Here is an 18,874-nt window from a genome sequence, read left to right as displayed (position 1 = left end):
ATACGCCTTGCAAAATATGTAATTAGAATTAAATATCATATTTACTAATCGACTTATTTTAAAACTCTTGACGACATTTATGTATAATGATATATTTTGTATGACTTCATTTTTAATTTCAATGTTTAATATTTGAAACTTCATATATAAAACCGTGGATGTTTTGGTGTAATATAAATAGTGTAATATAAAATTTGTTAGTTCATTATTGTTTATTAATACCTCATTCAAAATAACTAATTTCTTATTTTTTCCAAAAAAAATATTATCGGACATAAGAAGAGTAGATTATATTAATGTTATATAAAAACATATAATATATATTGGATATTATAAAAGTAAAAGTAAAATTTATAAGGTACGGACTATATTAGATAGTAAAGTTGATGAATTTTTATGTTATTTGATAATTCAGTTAATGCCCAAAACATGACTAAAAACGTAAATTTCAATATATTTCTATTTTTTCCTATAATTATTTTAACCACTTAAATGCATTCTTGCGCAACGTGCGAGGTTACGTCTAGTCATACATACTTAAAAAGCTAGCATTTTTTCTTGAATCTCATGCATTTAAAACCCCCTTTTTAACTTTCTCAAACCACACTAATATGAAACCCCCTTTTTTTAACTAATGTAACTCAAAAGTTTTCTAAATTATGGTTTAACACTCAAAAGTTTTATAACTTATACTATGTTTAATTAACATTTAGTGAAAAGTTTACTATAAAAAGGCCAATCTTTTGTGTCTTTTGTGTTATATAAAATCTTACATGTAAGAAGGATTTGAAGATATTGTGATTCAAAAGTTTTCATATAGTTGAAGCATTCACGATCCAAATATGATGATTTGAAGAAATGAGTTATGTCGCATCGATGGTAATTGTAATATGATTTTTCTTTCAACCAAAACAAATGAAGTTTTTCATTTTTTCTTTATATTCAGTTTCTCATTTAATCTTTATATGTGATTTGTGTGTATTACTCAATCTTGAATGTGACTCTCCAAACATCAATGTTTTGCTTGGAATATCTTTCTGATTCTTCTTTTTCAAGAAAAATATTTTGATTGTAGGTAAGTGAAGAATTGTCATCAAGTTTCTATGGTTGAATGGTGTTAAATGAAGAAAGAAAACTCATAAAATGGATATAAGCTTTTTTTTAGCAAAGTTGACGAATGTTAGTTTTTTCTTTTGATTTAAATGTATGTTTATGTAACATCTTTATTTATATATTCAACCACCCAATGTTCTTATTTATTTGATTGTAGTTTTTCTATTTTGATTATGTTTATTTTCTATTATTTTTTTGTTGGGTTATCCTACACAACATATTTAAAAGATAATATTTAAAAGATAACATAATTTTGAACATTTGATATGTAATTATGATAGACTTATCATGATGTGTTCTTCATATGAAAGTAATTTATCCATATTACTACCACAAAAATTACATATGACATTTACGAATATATATATATATATATATATATATATATATATATATATATATATATATATATATATATATATATATATATATATATATATATATATATTATATGTGATTTGTTTAACATGTATATGCACCTATGTATATTATAAATTTATAATTAAATATCTTTATATTTAATAATTGAAGGGATTAAAATGATGCATCAAAACCAATTATTTATAATAATAATAATAATACATTTTCAAGTACCACATTCATTTGAAACTGACACTGCAACTCAAGAGTTTTCTAATTTATGCATATTTATTAGTTAAAACTCAAGAGTTTTTAGCTTATGGTTATTAATTAGTAATCACTAATAACATTTTATTTTATTTTCTTTTATAAGGTTGTAAAGTTTTGCTCATTAAAAACATTAATGTATTTGAAGAGATTTATGATTTAAATAAGAAGAGTTAATATAAATGTTAAAATAGATGTTTTAGTGTTTTTATGTTATTAAAATTTATAGTGTTTATTTTTCATACTGTTTATTATTCGTTATATATATATATATATATATATATATATATATATATATATATATATATATATATATATATATATATATATATATATATATTAATACAAATGTTATAATAGATGTTTTTCTATTTTTATGTTACTAAAAGTTACAGTTCATATTTTTGTTCATACGTTTTGTTACCCGTTAAATTATCATTCATTTGATATATAATTTACACAATTTTAAACGGTTTATAAAATTATCAATTAATTGTATATATCACAATGACTTAAAAGTTAAACTATAATGTTTAATAAAACTTATATGTTAACTATATGTTTGCTTTACTAATAACATTTTGTTTCAAAGTAGAAATATTAAATAATAATTTGGTAAAAGTTATTATTTTAACTATGTAATTCTATTCTTGCGCAACGCGCGGGGATTCACCTAGTATCTTATAAGCTAGCATTTTTCCTTGAACCTCATGCATTTGAAACTCCCATGCATTTTTCCTTTCACTACATTCATTTGAAACTCCCATGACTTTTTAATTTCTTTCTAATAATAATTATAATTGGTTAATAAGGTTAAATAAATATCAAACCTAAAATGTAATCGTATATAAATAATATCTTTACTTCTACTTATAAAGTTACGTTTTTTAACTTTTAACATATTATAGTTAATTTGTTGGTGCTAATATATTGTCGGATATAAATCATTATTATTTTAAAGATACAATTTTTGAACAATTTGTATAAAATACTTAAATTATTAATTTAAATATAACATTACAGGGTCAACTAAAATACAAATTTTAGTTTACCTTAAACAAGCCCAAAAATATTTTGTAAATAGTTAAAAGTGATGAATTGTAGTGTCTTTCTAAAAATGATTATAAGTTGGTTAATAAGGTTAAATAAATATCAAACCTAGAGTGTAATCATAAATAAACTAAATTTCAATTTTAAAATAATATCTTTATTTTTACTTATAAAGTTATGTCTTTAACTTTTAACATATTATACTTAATTTATTAGAATTAAAATGTTGTTGTATGTAAACCACCATCAGTTTAAATCTACAACTTTTAAACAGTTTTGACAAAAATACTTAAATTGTTATTAAATATAATATTACAGTGTCAACTTAAATATAAATTTCATGTCCACTTAAAAAATATTTTATAAATAGATAAAAGTGATAAATTGTAGTGATAAATGCAAAAACTAAACTATAATCTCAATTTAACTAAAGTATTTCCTAAAGATATTTTTATAGTCGTTAAAAGTTTTCAAATAAGTAGCTTAAAATAATTTATAGTAACAATAGTTAAAAGTAACTCTATATAAATGTTTATATTGTTACATTTAAAATCAAAAAACAATGTTTGATGTTTTAAATAATTAGTGACTTAACTGGAACAAAAAATAAGGGTGTCAAAATCGCAAAAAAAAAGTGAGGGCGAATTTTGAAATAGATATTTGAAAGACAAAAGATAAAATTTTGAAATACGTAATCAAATAGAAGGGTTATAAATGCATATTATGTAGAAGGTTTGTTGAAATCAAAAAGTAAAATTAGACAAAATAAACAGAATCAAATCACCTCCTCATAGTTCAATTGGAATTTTTTATCTAGAATATAGAGAAAAAAAAGGAAAAAGAATCTCACTTTATGTAAGATAGGGAGCGCCATTGTATTTTTAGCTCGCCATGCATGTTGTTTCCCGAAGTGTTTCTTGCAGGGAATGCTTATCTATCTTTAGTTTATGTTCTAAATTTTGAAGAGGCAAATTTGCGTCATTACACTAAGGTGAATTCATAGATGGATGTAGGTCATACTAGCTATATTTGTGAAGTCTCTTTTTAAATTTAGGTAATTAGTAAGTAAAGGTAGATGACTATGAATCGAATATGGGGATTGCTGGTGGTTTTGGTTTTCTTCAATGGATGTTTCCTTGACGATGTGAAGAGGCAGACATGCGCCCAAGCTCGGGTACAGGCTTCAAACTTCTGTTTTGGCATAAAGAATTAATGATTTCCTTTTGTTAGCGTTGTGGAAACCCAATATTTTATTATTTCAGATTTCTGCATCAAACAAGCTCAGGGATACTAATGTTCATTCGAGACCAAAAGTTGTAAAAATCGGGTCTGTTTTGGCCTTCAACTCGATTGTAGGCAAAGCTGCAAAAATTGCAGTACAAACTGCAGTAAAAGATGTGAATTCTGATCCAAGTGTTCTTAATGGAACCAAGTTAGAACTAATTATTCATGACTTCGGTTCTAGTGGCTTTGTGAGTATTATAGAGGGTATGGCTTCTAAATATTTTGCCTATCTACTTTTTCGCTAATGTTTCTACTTGTATCGGGATTCATAGACACAAAAAAATATAGGAAAATGACTTATGAGAATAATGAACTACTGATTTTTTTTCATATTTAATCACTTTTTTTTGTACATCATATATCATCCAACTTGTTACCTTTCCCACCGACTACCAAAACCGTCTCCGTCAATGTCACCACCACCACCTCCGCTGCCACCTCCATGTTTACCTCCACTATTGCCTCCACCTCCACCACCGCCACCACTACTACCTTCGTCACCACTGCCTACGTAGGGCTCACTGAGATTTAAAATAAAATAAAAAAAAACAAATAATGATTTTGAAATATATATATATATATATATATATATATATATATATATATATATATATATATATATATATATATATATATATATATATATATATATATATATATATATTAGTAATCATGACTTAACTGTTTTTTTTTTTTTTTTTGGTAATCGTGGAATTTTGTTTTTTATATTTTGATAGATATTTAAATAACTAGCTAAAACTTCAAAAATTTGTTTTATGAATATGATGAAGAAGGATGAAATTGTTGATTTATACCACTTCCATTACACATAAAATATCCATAACCAAAAAGGCAAATACATGAAATTAGGAATGGCAGCAACACCAAATGGGGCGGAAATAACCACCCCACCCTCCTCTACCCCTGCCCCTCGTATTCGCATGTTTCCTCCGACACTAAATTGAGTAAATTCCCCAGTTTCTCCGCCCCCATATACACAATGATTACTTTTAGTTTAATATTTATTTTTTAAAATAAAATAGTTAAATATAGAGTAATTATTTCGGGCCACGCAGGTTATTCGGGAAGCAATTCCCCGCCCCCGCCCCTGAAAACTAAACGGTGATAAAAACTTGTTAGCGATCCCAAAAACAGTGTAAAAGTAACCCCATAGAGAAATGAGGTCACGCGGGATCGGGCCGTCAGGGTCATGTGGGGTCCGGATCCCAAGGGGGTTTGACATCCTAATGAAAATATTCATTGAGAGTTTCAATAATGCTATGGCGTATCTTTGAGGTCAAGTTGGGTGGAAATAAGTTCCCAATCCACTTTCCACTGGTGTTTATTGTTCACATCCTCAAATTGTTTTCATTAGTTATGTTCATCTACATACTCATCAACAATATCCTCTGTAATAAATAAAAATAATTTTGACACTTGTCATTCTCTTATGCATTATGTCATATGTCATTTTATGGTAAATTTAAATTAAATTATATACATGTGTCATTTTGTGGTTTTTATTAAATTTCATATAATACTTAAATGTAATAAATATAATAATAAAAGTATATCTAATTCATTAATAGAACTTTCTTTATAATTTTTAAACTTCTAAATTGAATTCAATTATTTTAGTTATTTATTTATTTAAATTACTAGTTTATAACCCGTGAGAACCACAGTTATAAAATTAATTAAACTTTCATATTAAAAATTTAAAATTATTAATCAATTATTTTAAATAAATTATTACTTTTGAGATATTTTTTAGTTATATAGAATTATAATCGTTGATTTAAATAAATAAATGAAGTTATATCATCTTATAATCTGTATTAATTTTATTTTATTTTTCAATCTAATTTTATTAATTTACTATAATTAAAGAGAGAAAATTTAAAATGAATAATCAATTATTTATTTAATGTAATTCGAATGAGAAATTTAAAAATTAAAATTTGAAATGGATAATCAATTATTAATTTAATGTAATTAAAGTGTAAATTTAAAATTTGAAATTTGAAATAGATGATTGACAAGTGGCATGATATATGATATATGATATATAATATTAATGATATATAATATTAATAAGAATTTCTAATTGTATGTTACTTGTCAATAGGAGATTAAATTTATTCTTTTATTAGAATAAGGATTAGTTTAAATTTAAAAGATAAATAAGCATTTCAATTTTAATAATTAATATTTTACTTTTTTTTCTTATTAATTTAAATTTTCTAAATTGTTAAATATTTATGATTGTTTAATTTTTAAGTAACCGAAATACATGAGTGTCCAACTAGTTTACTTATAGAGTTCTAACCTTATTTCCATTTGATGCAACAGCTTTGCACTTCATGGCGAGTGAAACTGTGGCGTTATTAGGACCAGAATCATCGGCTTTGACTCTTATGATATCCTACATCGTGAAAGAGCTCCAAGTTCCTCTACTATCTTTCAGAGCCACTGACCCTACATTATCTTCACTTCAATGTCCGTTCTTTATCCGAACAGCTCACAGCGACTTTTTCCAAATGGCCGCCATAGCAGACATAGTCGGGTATTATGGATGGAGACGAGTGATCGCCATTTACATAGACGATGATCATGGTAGGAACGGAATAACTTCATTAGCAGATCAATTCGCTTCCAAAAGGGGTAAAATCTCCCACAAAGCGCCTATCAAACCCGATGCTACACGTAAAGACATACAAGATGTTTTGCTTCAGGTTTCGTTCATGGAATCAAAAGTTCTTGTTGTTCACACTAGCACCAACTGGGGATTACATATACTTGATGTTGCTAAAGATCTTGGGATGATGGAGAGTGGGTACGTTTGGATCACAACCGATTGGCTTTCTACCATCATAGACATAAGCTCGCCACTCCCTAAGAAATCTTTTGCTGCTATGCAGGGAGTTATTACATTACGATCATACATAAAAGATTCAGAACATAAAAGGAAATTTATTACCAAATGGAAAAACTTGACTACGTATGGCATGAGTACGTATTCTCTGTACGCATACGACACTATTTGGCTCCTTGCTCGTGCTCTTGATGATTTCTTTGATCATGGTGGAAAACTTTCCTTCTCCAAAGGTCGACCTAATCAAACGAAGGACTCACAAGGTGGATTATTGAATATCAATTCATTGAGTGTTTTTAATGGTGGAAAAATCTTGCTTGAAGACATCTTGAAAGTCAAAATGAACGGAGTAACAGGAGCAATGGAATTCACTTCCGATAGAATGCTGGTTTTTCCTGCATTTGAAGTTATTAATGTGATGCGTAATGGGTTTAGGAGCGTTGGGTATTGGTCAAACTCCTCACGTCTCTCCATTTCTCCTCCAAAACCACCCAAAACGAACCAATCTAATTCCACGCAGCTGCTGAATAACGTAACTTGGCCAGGTGAAACAGTTGATAAGCCTCGCGGATGGATGCTTCCACGGAATGGAAAACAAACGAAAATTGGGGTTCCAGTTCGAATCAGTTTTCAAGATATCGTGAAAGAAGTCCAGGGGACTAATATGTACATGGGATACAGCATCGATGTGTTTGTTGCTGCGATAAACTTGCTACCATATGCTGTTCCATATCAGTTCTATCCGTATGGAGATGGTCGTCAGAATCCTAGTTACACTGATCTCGTGAGTTTGGTCAATGCTGGTGTGAGTGCTCCTTTCTTCTTCAATCTTTTGTATTTAAAGCTTTTTTTTGAGTCTTTACGCTAATGACTGTATAGGTGTATGATGCTGCGGTGGGTGACATTGCCATCATCACTAACCGGACAAGCATGGTGGATTTTACCCAGCCGTATATTGAGTCTGGTCTAGTTGTGGTGACACCGGTGAAGAAGCTAAGCTCTGGAACTTGGGCAATTTTCAAGCCATTCACTGTTGAATTGTGGGGAGTTATTTTGATTTCTTTTCTAGTTGTGGGAGCAGTTGTTTGGATTCTAGAACATCGCAGAAACAATGATTTTCGTGGTACTCCTAAACAACAGTTCGGCACAACCCTATGGTAAGTGTGTGTGTGTGTGTGTGATTGGTCTACACAAGTCAGCATACGTCCTCCTTTTGATTCTCTTCTCCCACAACCAAGCTGGAAATATGAACATGCATACCCCTTGATTAAACACACTTCCAAAAAAGCAAGCTCCCCACTAATAAGATCCATTAATGCAAATCATGTTTTGAAACTTTATTCAACCGCATTAGCATTTGTTATACTGGATACTTTTGTTAATATCTCACTAACAATTTGTATTGTGTTCTTGCAGGTTTATCTTTTCTACCCTATTTTTCACCCACAGTAAGTAACTCTACATGAAACAAACTAAGGTGTAATTCATTTTTGACTTGATGGATTTAACTTATGAACGGGTGTTTCTTTTTTACTTAAGCGCCAAATGCAAGGAATAACCACCTACTTTTACTTATTTGTTTCTTATAGCATCCTACTTCTATTTCTTCTTACATAATTGTACCTTGACAAAACTCTCCAATGATAGAAACATCATCCATCTACAAACCATGGATGGATGAGTGTGCAGAAATAATGACTTAAAAAAGAATGCCAAGCTAGGTTGATATTTTTTATAAAATAAATGAAATTACATTTTTGTTTCTTGCATTTAGCCCTTGACTTAACTCTTATGCAGAAATAATGACTTAAAAAAGAATGTCAAGGAAAAGTGGTTTTTCTGTTAACTCCTATTTTTGTATAAACTTTCTATCATTTACTGTTTTCATTCCATTTACCCAGTGAAAAGCCAAGTGTTCCATAATTTTCTCAAATTCTTTTACACATCATTATCCAGAAGAACACTTAGGGGGTCTTGAAAAGCCAATAAGTCACAAAAAATGTTTGGCAAACTCAAAAACGTTTTTCAAAATATCTTTTCCATTATCTTCAAAAATGAGACATTAAAAAGCAATGTAAAACCTGACTTTACTCTTTATAACTTTTTAACCACAATAACTTCAAAAAAGAGATTTTAAACCAAACACTTTTGAACTTCTCAACTTATTGGCTTTTTCCACCAAAAAAACTAATCCAAACATTTAAAAAAAAAAAAAAAAACTCTTTAGCATCAGTATAAGTCAATAAACATTTTTGCCTAAAAACATTTTTACAGATTAAAAAGAAATCCCAAACACCCTTTTAAATAATGGGGGAAAAGAAGCACATTGGCCTTAATAATCTTTCCTCCTCCCACGAGGGGCGTTTTACCCCTTTTGACACACATTTTACTTCCTTTAACGATTTACTTCTATATGCTATGAACTTAACCATGGTTGATGCAGAACAAAGCATGAAGAGTACTCTTGGTCGTTTGGTAGTCATTCTATGGTTATTTGTGGTACTAATAATCAGCCAGAGTTATACCGCAAGTCTCAGCTCAATATTGACTGTTCAAAAACTTTCTTCTCCTATTGATGGAATTGATAGTCTAATACCAAGAAAAGATCGTATTGGATATGGAGCACGTTCATTTGTCCGAGACTATTTGGTCAAAGAAATTGGCATTTCTGAAGCTAGACTTGTTCCTCTTGAGTTGCCAGAAGACTATGAAAAAGCTTTAAATAATGGTCCTAACAATGGCGGAGTCATTGCAATTGTTGATGAACGTCCGTATATTGAACTTTTCCTTTCGACCCGTTGCCAGTTCAGCATTGTTGGTCCAGAATTCACCAAAAATGGATGGGGATTTGTAAGTAAAATTCTCATTTTCAGGTTATATGATGTGTTCAACTTCTATAGTTAAACCAAATCATTTTTACACTTTAAGGTTGACATGAAGAAGTTGTTAGTCCCAAAATCTTTTCTACAACTTCAGTTTCGTAACAAGTAACATACTTTTTCATAAATGTTAAATTTCAGATCATAATTGTTTTATGTTTAATCTCCATAGTCACACCAATGTATGTTGACCCATTTCATTTATTTGTATATTATAGCATCCTAATTTCATTTCTTTCTATTACATCACTTTATGTTCATTTTTTCTTATTTTGGCATTGTACTATGAAAATTCTATCCAATTATAGTGTTATACTTCCATTTGTTTTTCTTATTAAGAAATTAAACTTTGAAAAATCTACCCAATTATAATAGTGAAAGTTGGTTTCTATTTCTATGATATTAGTATAAATATGTAGATTGTTCAAAAAAGGGTCCTTTAATAACTTCAATTTTGATATGAACTAGTTGTTTTGCCACCATCAAATAACTCCATTTTTTGACCAATATTAGAATCAAATCATAATTTATTTATTATTTTATTTTTTTGTGTGTGTTTATGGTTCTTTATAGGCCTTTCAACAGGGTTCTCATCTTGCAACAGACGTATCAAATGCCATTCTCAAACTATCTGAAACAGGAGAGTTACAAAGGATCCACAACAAATGGCTATTGCGAAGTGCTTGCAGTTCACAAGGAGGAGAGTTATCAGTGGACAGGTTGGAGCTAAAGAGTTTCAAAGGCCTATTCTTTATAATTGGATTTGCTTGTGTTCTTTCTCTTCTTGTATACTTAGTGCCCACCATATATCAGTATACTAAACGCAAACCAGACTCGTCTATATCATCTGGACCAAGACACATGCAAATGTTCATTTCATCCATTGATGAAAAAGAAGATTCGGTTATTGTCCAAGAAAAGGATTAGAGACACAACTTCACTTGGGAGCAATAGAGAGATGCATCTCTGAATGCCTATTGAATTTCTGGGAAAGAATCATCTTCAAATACAGTAAATTAGTCAAAACAAGGGCATTTATTTTATATACAATAAACGTGTTTATTCCACCTATGATGAGTATAGGCCATGTTAGCGTCCAATTGCCGCAAGTCAGGAAAGTTCCTTTCCATTGTATAAGTAGAATAATTTTACTAATAATAAATGTTTTATCCTTTATATTGCTTATTGATTTAAAGTTCATAATATATATATATATATATATATATATATATATATATATATATATATATATATATATATATATATATATATATATATATATATATATATATATATATATATATATATATATATATATATGGGTAAAATGAATATACCTAACAACCTTATATAAGCTTAGGTACCTAACCACATCATACTACGTAATTTTGTATCGTATTTGCATTGTAATCACCCAAATTTCTTAAAATTCAACCTCATAACTTAATTGCTTCCAAAATCTTTGGACTTTCACCATTATCTTTCTTCAAATGACGTCTTTCTATCAGAGACCCCCTGGTAGGCTTCATATACTACCGTTACAAATCAAATGGTGTAGGAGGAATATAATGGTGAATGTTTGAAAATCTTAGAAGTAAATCAAGTTAACGGTTGAAGTTTAACAACTTTAGATGATTGCAATAGAAATATAATGCAAAACAATGTACTATAATGTGGTTAGGTACCTAAGCTTATATAAGGTTGTTAGATATATTCACTTTACCCTATATATATATATATATATATATATATATATATATATATATATATATATATATATATATATATATATATATTGAACGGCAGAAATATATTAACTAAAAACTAGCTAGGAGCTAGAAACACGAGTCTAAAACAAAACAAGAAAGCACAGATAGGGCTTTTATGCCACAACGCCCAATCAACATGTAACTTAGACCTATTAGAAAACGAAAAGTAGACTGAGAGACAATATCATCAAAAATAATACTCTTTTTAGGCTCATCCTTAAAAATAATCTTATTTGTAAAAGACCAAATATACCACCACTAAACAAAAAAAACGCCTTCAAGGAAATCTTTGGCTTTCTTACAAATCCGAACAGTAGCGAACCAGTCCTCCCAATCTTGAACCGAACAAAAAGATGATAATCCAAATCCCACCACGCTAGAATTTTAGAAATCACCGCCTGGGCAACCATACACGAGAAGAACAAGTGATTAACATCTTTCAGTAGTAGTATTACAAATAGGGCATATGATAAAGGGAAAATATTCATTTCTTTCTTGGACAAATTAAGTCTTAAAGGTAACATTCTCCAACAAAAAATATTCATTTAATAGGCACTACCTTCACCCATCTAGTAGCTCACTAATTTACTGATGGTAAACTATAACTGTATGAACCTTCTCTAACCATAGCTTACAAGTTTTCTAATTTTTTTCCTTTTAACCTATGATAGCATCTTTCCAAGTTTCCAGGATACCAAGAAATAAAATTTTCAAAAAAAAAACCCTTAAATTTATAAATTTCGTTTTTACCTTAAATATTCTTTTTTTTATATTAAACGTATTAATATTAAAGGAAACATATTTATACACAAAAAAAATTTAATTGAACATTCAATTTAGTTTCTCTTTTAATGATATTTCTTTAAATTAATGAAATCTTCCCAGTCAGTTGCTCAAATTTCACGTTTGGTCTGTTTTTTTTTTCTTTTTTGCAATCAAACAGTTTATATAGTTTGTTTATGTTGTGTTTTTCGTCCCTGACCAATATGAAATGGCTTTTTTGCCTTTCATACGTTTTTCCAGTTTTTTTTTTTTTTATTTATAATTAAAAAACTAATTTATCAATTTTGTAGAACCCCGTACAACTCTCACTCCCACACACCGTCTCAACCTCTCTTCAAAGAATCTACAGGCGACCTCTTGTAGCTACCAATATCATCTCCGACGAACCAATCTACACCATCATCGGCACACTCTGGCTACCCTTCTACACCACCACCGACATCATCTCCCTCCCTGGCGACATCCATATATGCCACCACTTCATGTCCGGTTTGCGACTATGTGCTCCTAAGAATCGTCAACTGCCACTGGTGAGAAAACATAGCCGGTGACCTCTTTTTTGACCCCTTTCATTCTCCGTTCCAGAAAGGTCATACATATACTCCGCAGACCACTAGACCACCGACATCCAATGCTTTCTCTGTTCCAGAAATGCCACATACGTCATTTCCCTTTATTCTAGAAACACCACACATGAATCCCCTTCCCCTCCTTCTATCGTCTCTAACCGAAGCAACGCTTTAGCACATTGGATTCTTCTTCATCTTGATTTCACCTTTGATTTCATCTTTTAATTATTAGGTATAACTAGATCTTGAAATTAACCAGCAAACAAAACGTGTTCATGGATGTTTGACCCCAGATTATACTCGATTAATGTGTTAGTCGTTGGAGACCTTGAACCCAGTGAAGTTCCATCGTCTCCACATGTTTGATTTGATGAAGCTCTGACTGTTTGAGACGAGATGAGAGCTCCCTTTCTTTGAAATCAACAAACCTGCAAACCCATCGACAAAAATAGGTTCATCTATTGACAAACCTGGAAACACATCGATGGATCTCTTCTCTGATTCATCTGAGCTGGTAGGGTGGGGTCTCTCTTTGGAGAAGAGGCAGTGGTTGTCGGCAATATAGGAGAATATTGGTGGGGTAAAAATGTAACGTTCCAAAATTCAAAATAAAAAATTTCAGTTTTAATTAAGTATAATAAAAAAAACGATAATCTGAAAACATCAATAATGTCATCGCATATCAAAACATGTCATAAGAAAACAACATCAAAGTATAACTCCCAAAGATCTCATGTGCATAAAACATGGTGTGATGCGCTGCGATCATGACGACTCCTTTCCTTTCGAAGAAGTACCTGAAACAACATGTCATAAGAAAACAACATCAGAGTATAACGCCCCTCCCGTTTTCGGCTCTAGCACCAGAGATACTCCTTCCATTGGTGTCTCATCCTCAACCGAAGGTCAATCGGACCTTCATCCTTTAGTTCATCAAACTGCCCAAAACAATGCTTCCGCTCCCTCTCGTTCTCACTCCATGGTTACTTGTTCTCTCCATGGCATTGTCAAACCCATCACCAGACTCAATCTTCATAGTGAGTCTCATTCTAACCTCTCACCTATTCCCAAGCCTTCCAAGATCCTAACTAGCTCACTGCTATGATAGAAGAATTTAATGCACTTATTTTTAAGAGTAAATTACAGAAATGATCCTTGTGGTTTGGTCATAATCATAGGTTTGGTCGAACCTTTGAAAAGTTGATAGGTTGTGTCCCTGTGGTTTCTAATTATTGTAGTTTTGGTCCTTTTGTCTAACTGAGTTAGAAAACTTCTGTTAAAAGCATTGAAACTTACTAATATACCCCTCATTTTATTTTATTTTATTATTTTATTTGTTTCTAATATAATTATTTATCTATTTTGTATATACTAAAGCCATTCCCAACACCACCCTACCCCACTCTCTTCTCGCATATCATCCCTGCACATTAGACGCCGCCATTATACCCCTCTTCCTCCTCCTTCGTCTCTCGATCAGCCCTCTATCCCTCTTTTTTGTCTCTACGGATATGCATAATATGAGGAAAATCCAAGAAAATCACTTCAGAAATCAGACTAAACAAAATCCACACACCAAAACTCAAACCAAAACCAACAAGAACCAAATTAAACTACTATTAGTCATTAATGACACACTAGCATCAAAAACAACACTACACAGTGGCCACGTTTATATCTTCCATTTTCGACAAGTTTAGTGTTTTCTACTGAATAACAACATCTTCTAATATTCCTTGATGTGTGTCTTGTTTCAAGAACGTATGTAGACAAAAATTCGACACAATTGGATGCTAATTTTGATGCACATGTTGTTCTTTGACTTGATATTTGCATTGATTATCGAGGCAGGGTTTCTAGAGGTGTATGCCGACAGGTAGCAACAAGATGGTGATGGAGATGTACTCTACAATGAAGTGAAGTTGTATGGCGCTGGAAGAAGCCCATTTGTTTGCAGAGTTAAAATCGCTTTGAAGATGAAGGAAATCAAGTACGAAAACTTCGAAGAAGATATAAGCAACAACAATACCGACCTTTTGAAGTACAATCATGTTCATAAGAAAGTGTCGGTGCTGGTGCATAACGGAAATCCGATCACAGAGTCTCTTGTGATCGTGGAGTACATCGATGATGTCTGGAAAGGGGTTCCGATTTTGCCTCAAAATCCTTATGACAAGGATGTTGCTCGATGGAGATGATGGAAAGAGGTTGTGGTGGAGATGGAGATAGAGTCGGAGGCGGTGGAAGTGGCGACGTTGATGGAGGCATAATATGTGGTGGTGATGGAGGTGGGGTGTTTGTGTATCCGATGATAAAGAGGGAATAACTTAATAGGTTTTTGATTTACAATGTTTACAAAGATAGTCCCTATAGTTTTGTGTCACACCCCCAAACCAAGGATGGCGGAAATTTCCGGGGGTGGAGGACTTCATGTATAGTATCATAACAGCAATGGCAATAGTGATGAAAGTAAACACAACCAGCATATATATAACTGAAAGAGTTACATTATTGTATGAATTACATGTTTCCAAATCAGTTACAATATGTTGACAAAATATGAAGTATTTGACGCCTTAACGTCACATCCTCAAAATGCAATTGGTTACCTGTTTAGTGATTTCCATTTCCTGAGAATACAATTTTTCGAAAAATTGTCAACACAAAGGTTGGTGAGTTCATAAGCTTTTGTATACAATTATGAAAATCTTGTCTTGTAAATGTAATGTTTGTTCCAGAAAAAAATCCGATATTTTCCTTAAAATGTGTAATGTAGTCTTATATCCAAAGACATAAACGTATAGATAACCTTTCTTACTTATAGAAAATAATGTAAGTTTAAATTGGCATAAACGCGTTTGATTTCAATGAAATTCCCGTAAATTACTATGTTTGTTAATACTTTCTGTGAGTTATTATAACCATGCTATGACCTAGTGTGACAACCCGAAATTTCCATTTGTACGAACAATATCTATTCAATAGAAGTCAGTCCAATTTCAGTGATTTTCAGACTTTTCCGAACAAGTTAGTGTACATTAGGGTTTACACTTTAGGAGATATCAGGAGAATGGATGCTCCTGGGTTTGTGAAATTTGAACACTTCAAGTTTCATAAAGTTACAGTCCAAGTTCAAGAATAAAAATATTTTCTGTCAAAATATTTCAGGACTATAAATAGTTTTCTGAATTTATTTAATTCATTATTCACATTTCCAGCTAGAGAAAAGCCATTTTCTCTCTGACAGATCTTCGGGTTTTTATCCCAGATTGTGAGTAACTCTTTCTAGTAGTGTTAGAATGCATATTAGATGCTTATAACATGATTTAGTGGGCTAAATCATGGGATCTAGGAGTTTACTCCCCAAGGTGTTCTTGGGCGGTAAACTCCCGAAACAAAGCCAAAACTAACATTGGTGCTAGGATAAGGCCTTAGAACATTAGGTAAGCATATTAGGGACATGAAATCACACACAAAACCACCCAAGATTGGGAGTTTACAGCCCAGAACTCTCTTAGGCCGTAAACTCCATATCATAGCCCTAAATGGTGATTTAAGGACTTAAGGACTTTAAGGCTTGCATCTAGGTTGTTCTCCCAAGTAGCTTAAGGTCTTAAACACATCAAATGACTCAAATGAAAGTGAGTTTACGGCCTAGAACTCTCCTAGGCCGTAAACTCCATGTAAATGGTCACAAAGGGTGTTTTCATGACACCTAAGGCCCTAGTCCTTTACAAGGAATTGTACCCACTAAATGGGAGGACCAAACCACACCAAAATCACTTAAACAAGTGAGTTTACGGCCAAGACATGGTTCTTGGGCCGTAAACTCCTAAAAAGGGCACTAAGTGGTGCCTAATGCCTTCATATGCTAGGATTAAAAGTCTAGAACACATCCCACTAGTACAAGAGGCTTGAAAGCAACCAAGGAATCACCCCAAGGGAGTTTACGGCCGTAAACTCCAAGGGGAAATGTCCTTGAGGCCGTAAACTCCTATTTGGAGTACTTCTAGGCCTTAAACCCTTCCAAGAACATAGCCACTAGGTTAGAATAATTCTAGAAAGCATATTGGACTTCAAAACACACCAAACACACATGTTTGGGAGTTTACGGCCGTAAACTCAAGAGTTTACAACCGTAAACTCCATGTGTGATGGATTATGGAGATTAAACTCTCTTGTAGGGTCCTTTGGAAACCCTAAACTCAAGTACCCTGTCCCACAATAGCTTAGATGAAGTCCTTACAGCTTAAAACACTTACATAAAGTGTTATCTATGTCTAGGATGTCTTAAACATTATCAATTAGTCTTTTGTGTCTAATTGAGTGCATATATGTGTGATTATATGTTCATTAGGATCGTAGTGTGTGCACAAGTCCTCGCTTGACACCTAGCAATCCGATACCGTTCAGTTCATTCCAATCACCAACTATAGGTGAGTTCATACCCCGTAATCAATGTTTTAAAGGATTTTAAATGCTTTAATGGGGGGGGGGAATACAAGTAGAAAACAAACATGTTATTAAATCAGTTTCATGTATTTTATAACTGTGTTTTCACTCAGTAGATTTCACATATTTCAAAAGGAGTCACGTGAAATGGTTTTCTATCTTAAAATACTTGGACAACAGAAGTATTAGTTTTGAATTGTATAATGACTTCAAGTCACTTTAAATTATTGTTCAAAGCTCTTAGATATCTTGCATAAACCTACTTGATCAATCACATACTTTCCATTTAGCTATCATAGGGATAGTTAGAAGATATCAAACAAGAGTCAGTTCATTCATGAGTCTATACTAATGCCTTACATGAGACATGAGTACACGTACTTAGGATTATATGATACATGAATTTGTTTACATATACTTACCTATTACATGAACATACTTACATGAATTCTATACAGGGACACTTCTTCATAGGTACATTATTCTGTACTTACTTACCTTGGATACTTGAACTTAGATCTAAGAGGATGATTTATTAGTATTTACTGTATAATTTGTCTTTCCTATCCCCGTTCAATGGGATGTTTCGGCGGGACTTACCATTCTGAATCTCACTGATTAGCACCAGTGATCGATGACGTCTACGGATGTCTAAGGTAGTCACTTGATTTGTGGTCAGTGACGGGACTAACTATCCCTCTGCCCGCTGTTGCAACAGTGGACGAGATGTGAATCTTCGGAGGATCATTAGGTTGACGATCTACGTCAAGAGATCGATGCAGGGACTAACCTTCCTACCATCCTGCTGCTGCTACAGAGGATGAGGGGACACTCTTTGGATGTTCCTTAGGGTCTATCTTTCGCTTCATGCGATGTAGTGCTGGTCCTAGTACCCAGTGACAACACTTACAATATTATATTTTTCCTGTTTACTTTATTCTGTGACACATTCACATAAACGATGAGTTAGACTAAGCACTTTTAGTACTAGTCTACACAAAGGAAAAACTATCATTTTACAAACAGAACATTCGGGTCTTGGTAGAAGACTACACTTCATACATACAAAACATTCGAGTCTTGGTAGAAGACTACACTTCATACATACAAAACATTCGAGTCTTGGTAGAAGACTACACTTCATACATACAAAACATTCGAGTCTTGGTAGAAGACTACATTTCATTCATACAAAACATTCGAGTCTTGGTAGAAGACTACACTTCATTCATACAAAACATTCGAGTCTTGGTAGAAGACTACATTTCATTCATACAAAACATTCGAGTCTTGGTAGAAGACTACACTTCATTCATACAAAACATTCGAGTCTTGGTAGCAGACTACACTTCATTCATACAAAACATTCGAGTCTTGGTAGAAGACTACACTTCATTCATACAAAACATTCGAGTCTTGGTAGAAGACTACACTTCATTTATACAAAACATTCAAGTCTTGGTAGAAGACTAC

The 18,874-nt window shown here is 32.0% G+C and overlaps 1 protein-coding gene across 2 annotated transcripts; it reads left to right on the top strand.

Annotated features, from left to right (window-relative positions):
• Nucleotides 1-3,677: 3,677 nt before the first annotated feature.
• On the top strand, nucleotides 3,678-11,004 carry LOC111911845 (glutamate receptor 3.6). Of its 2 annotated transcripts, XM_023907588.3 has the most exons (7): nucleotides 3,678-3,964; nucleotides 4,053-4,278; nucleotides 6,427-7,754; nucleotides 7,829-8,106; nucleotides 8,366-8,397; nucleotides 9,393-9,799; nucleotides 10,402-11,004. In XM_023907588.3, exons 1-7 carry the CDS (start codon nucleotides 3,866-3,868, stop codon nucleotides 10,753-10,755), a joined length of 2,724 nt encoding a protein of 907 aa, XP_023763356.1. In that variant the 5' UTR covers nucleotides 3,678-3,865; the 3' UTR covers nucleotides 10,756-11,004. The 2 variants fall into 2 exon arrangements, with proteins under 2 accessions (XP_023763356.1, XP_042753413.1); XM_042897479.2 differs by lacking the exon at nucleotides 4,053-4,278.
• The last annotated feature ends 7,870 nt before the right edge of the window (nucleotides 11,005-18,874 follow it).

Source organism: Lactuca sativa, chromosome 8 (assembly GCF_002870075.4).
Source record: "Lactuca sativa cultivar Salinas chromosome 8, Lsat_Salinas_v11, whole genome shotgun sequence".
NCBI lineage: Eukaryota > Viridiplantae > Streptophyta > Magnoliopsida > Asterales > Asteraceae > Lactuca > Lactuca sativa.
Note: the sequence above shows the minus strand (reverse complement) of the source record. Positions and strands in the feature narration are given on the sequence as shown.

Excerpts from the sequence above, each read along its gene's own strand:
- LOC111911845 (XM_023907588.3), top strand. The coding sequence starts at position 3,866 with ATGACTATGAATCGAATATGGGGATTGCTGGTGGTTTTGGTTTTCTTC. Across the intron at positions 3,965-4,052 it reads AGACATGCGCCCAAGCTCGG|ATTTCTGCATCAAACAAGCT; the intron begins GTACAGGCTTCA and ends TTATTATTTCAG. Across the intron at positions 4,279-6,426 it reads CTTTGTGAGTATTATAGAGG|CTTTGCACTTCATGGCGAGT; the intron begins GTATGGCTTCTA and ends TTGATGCAACAG.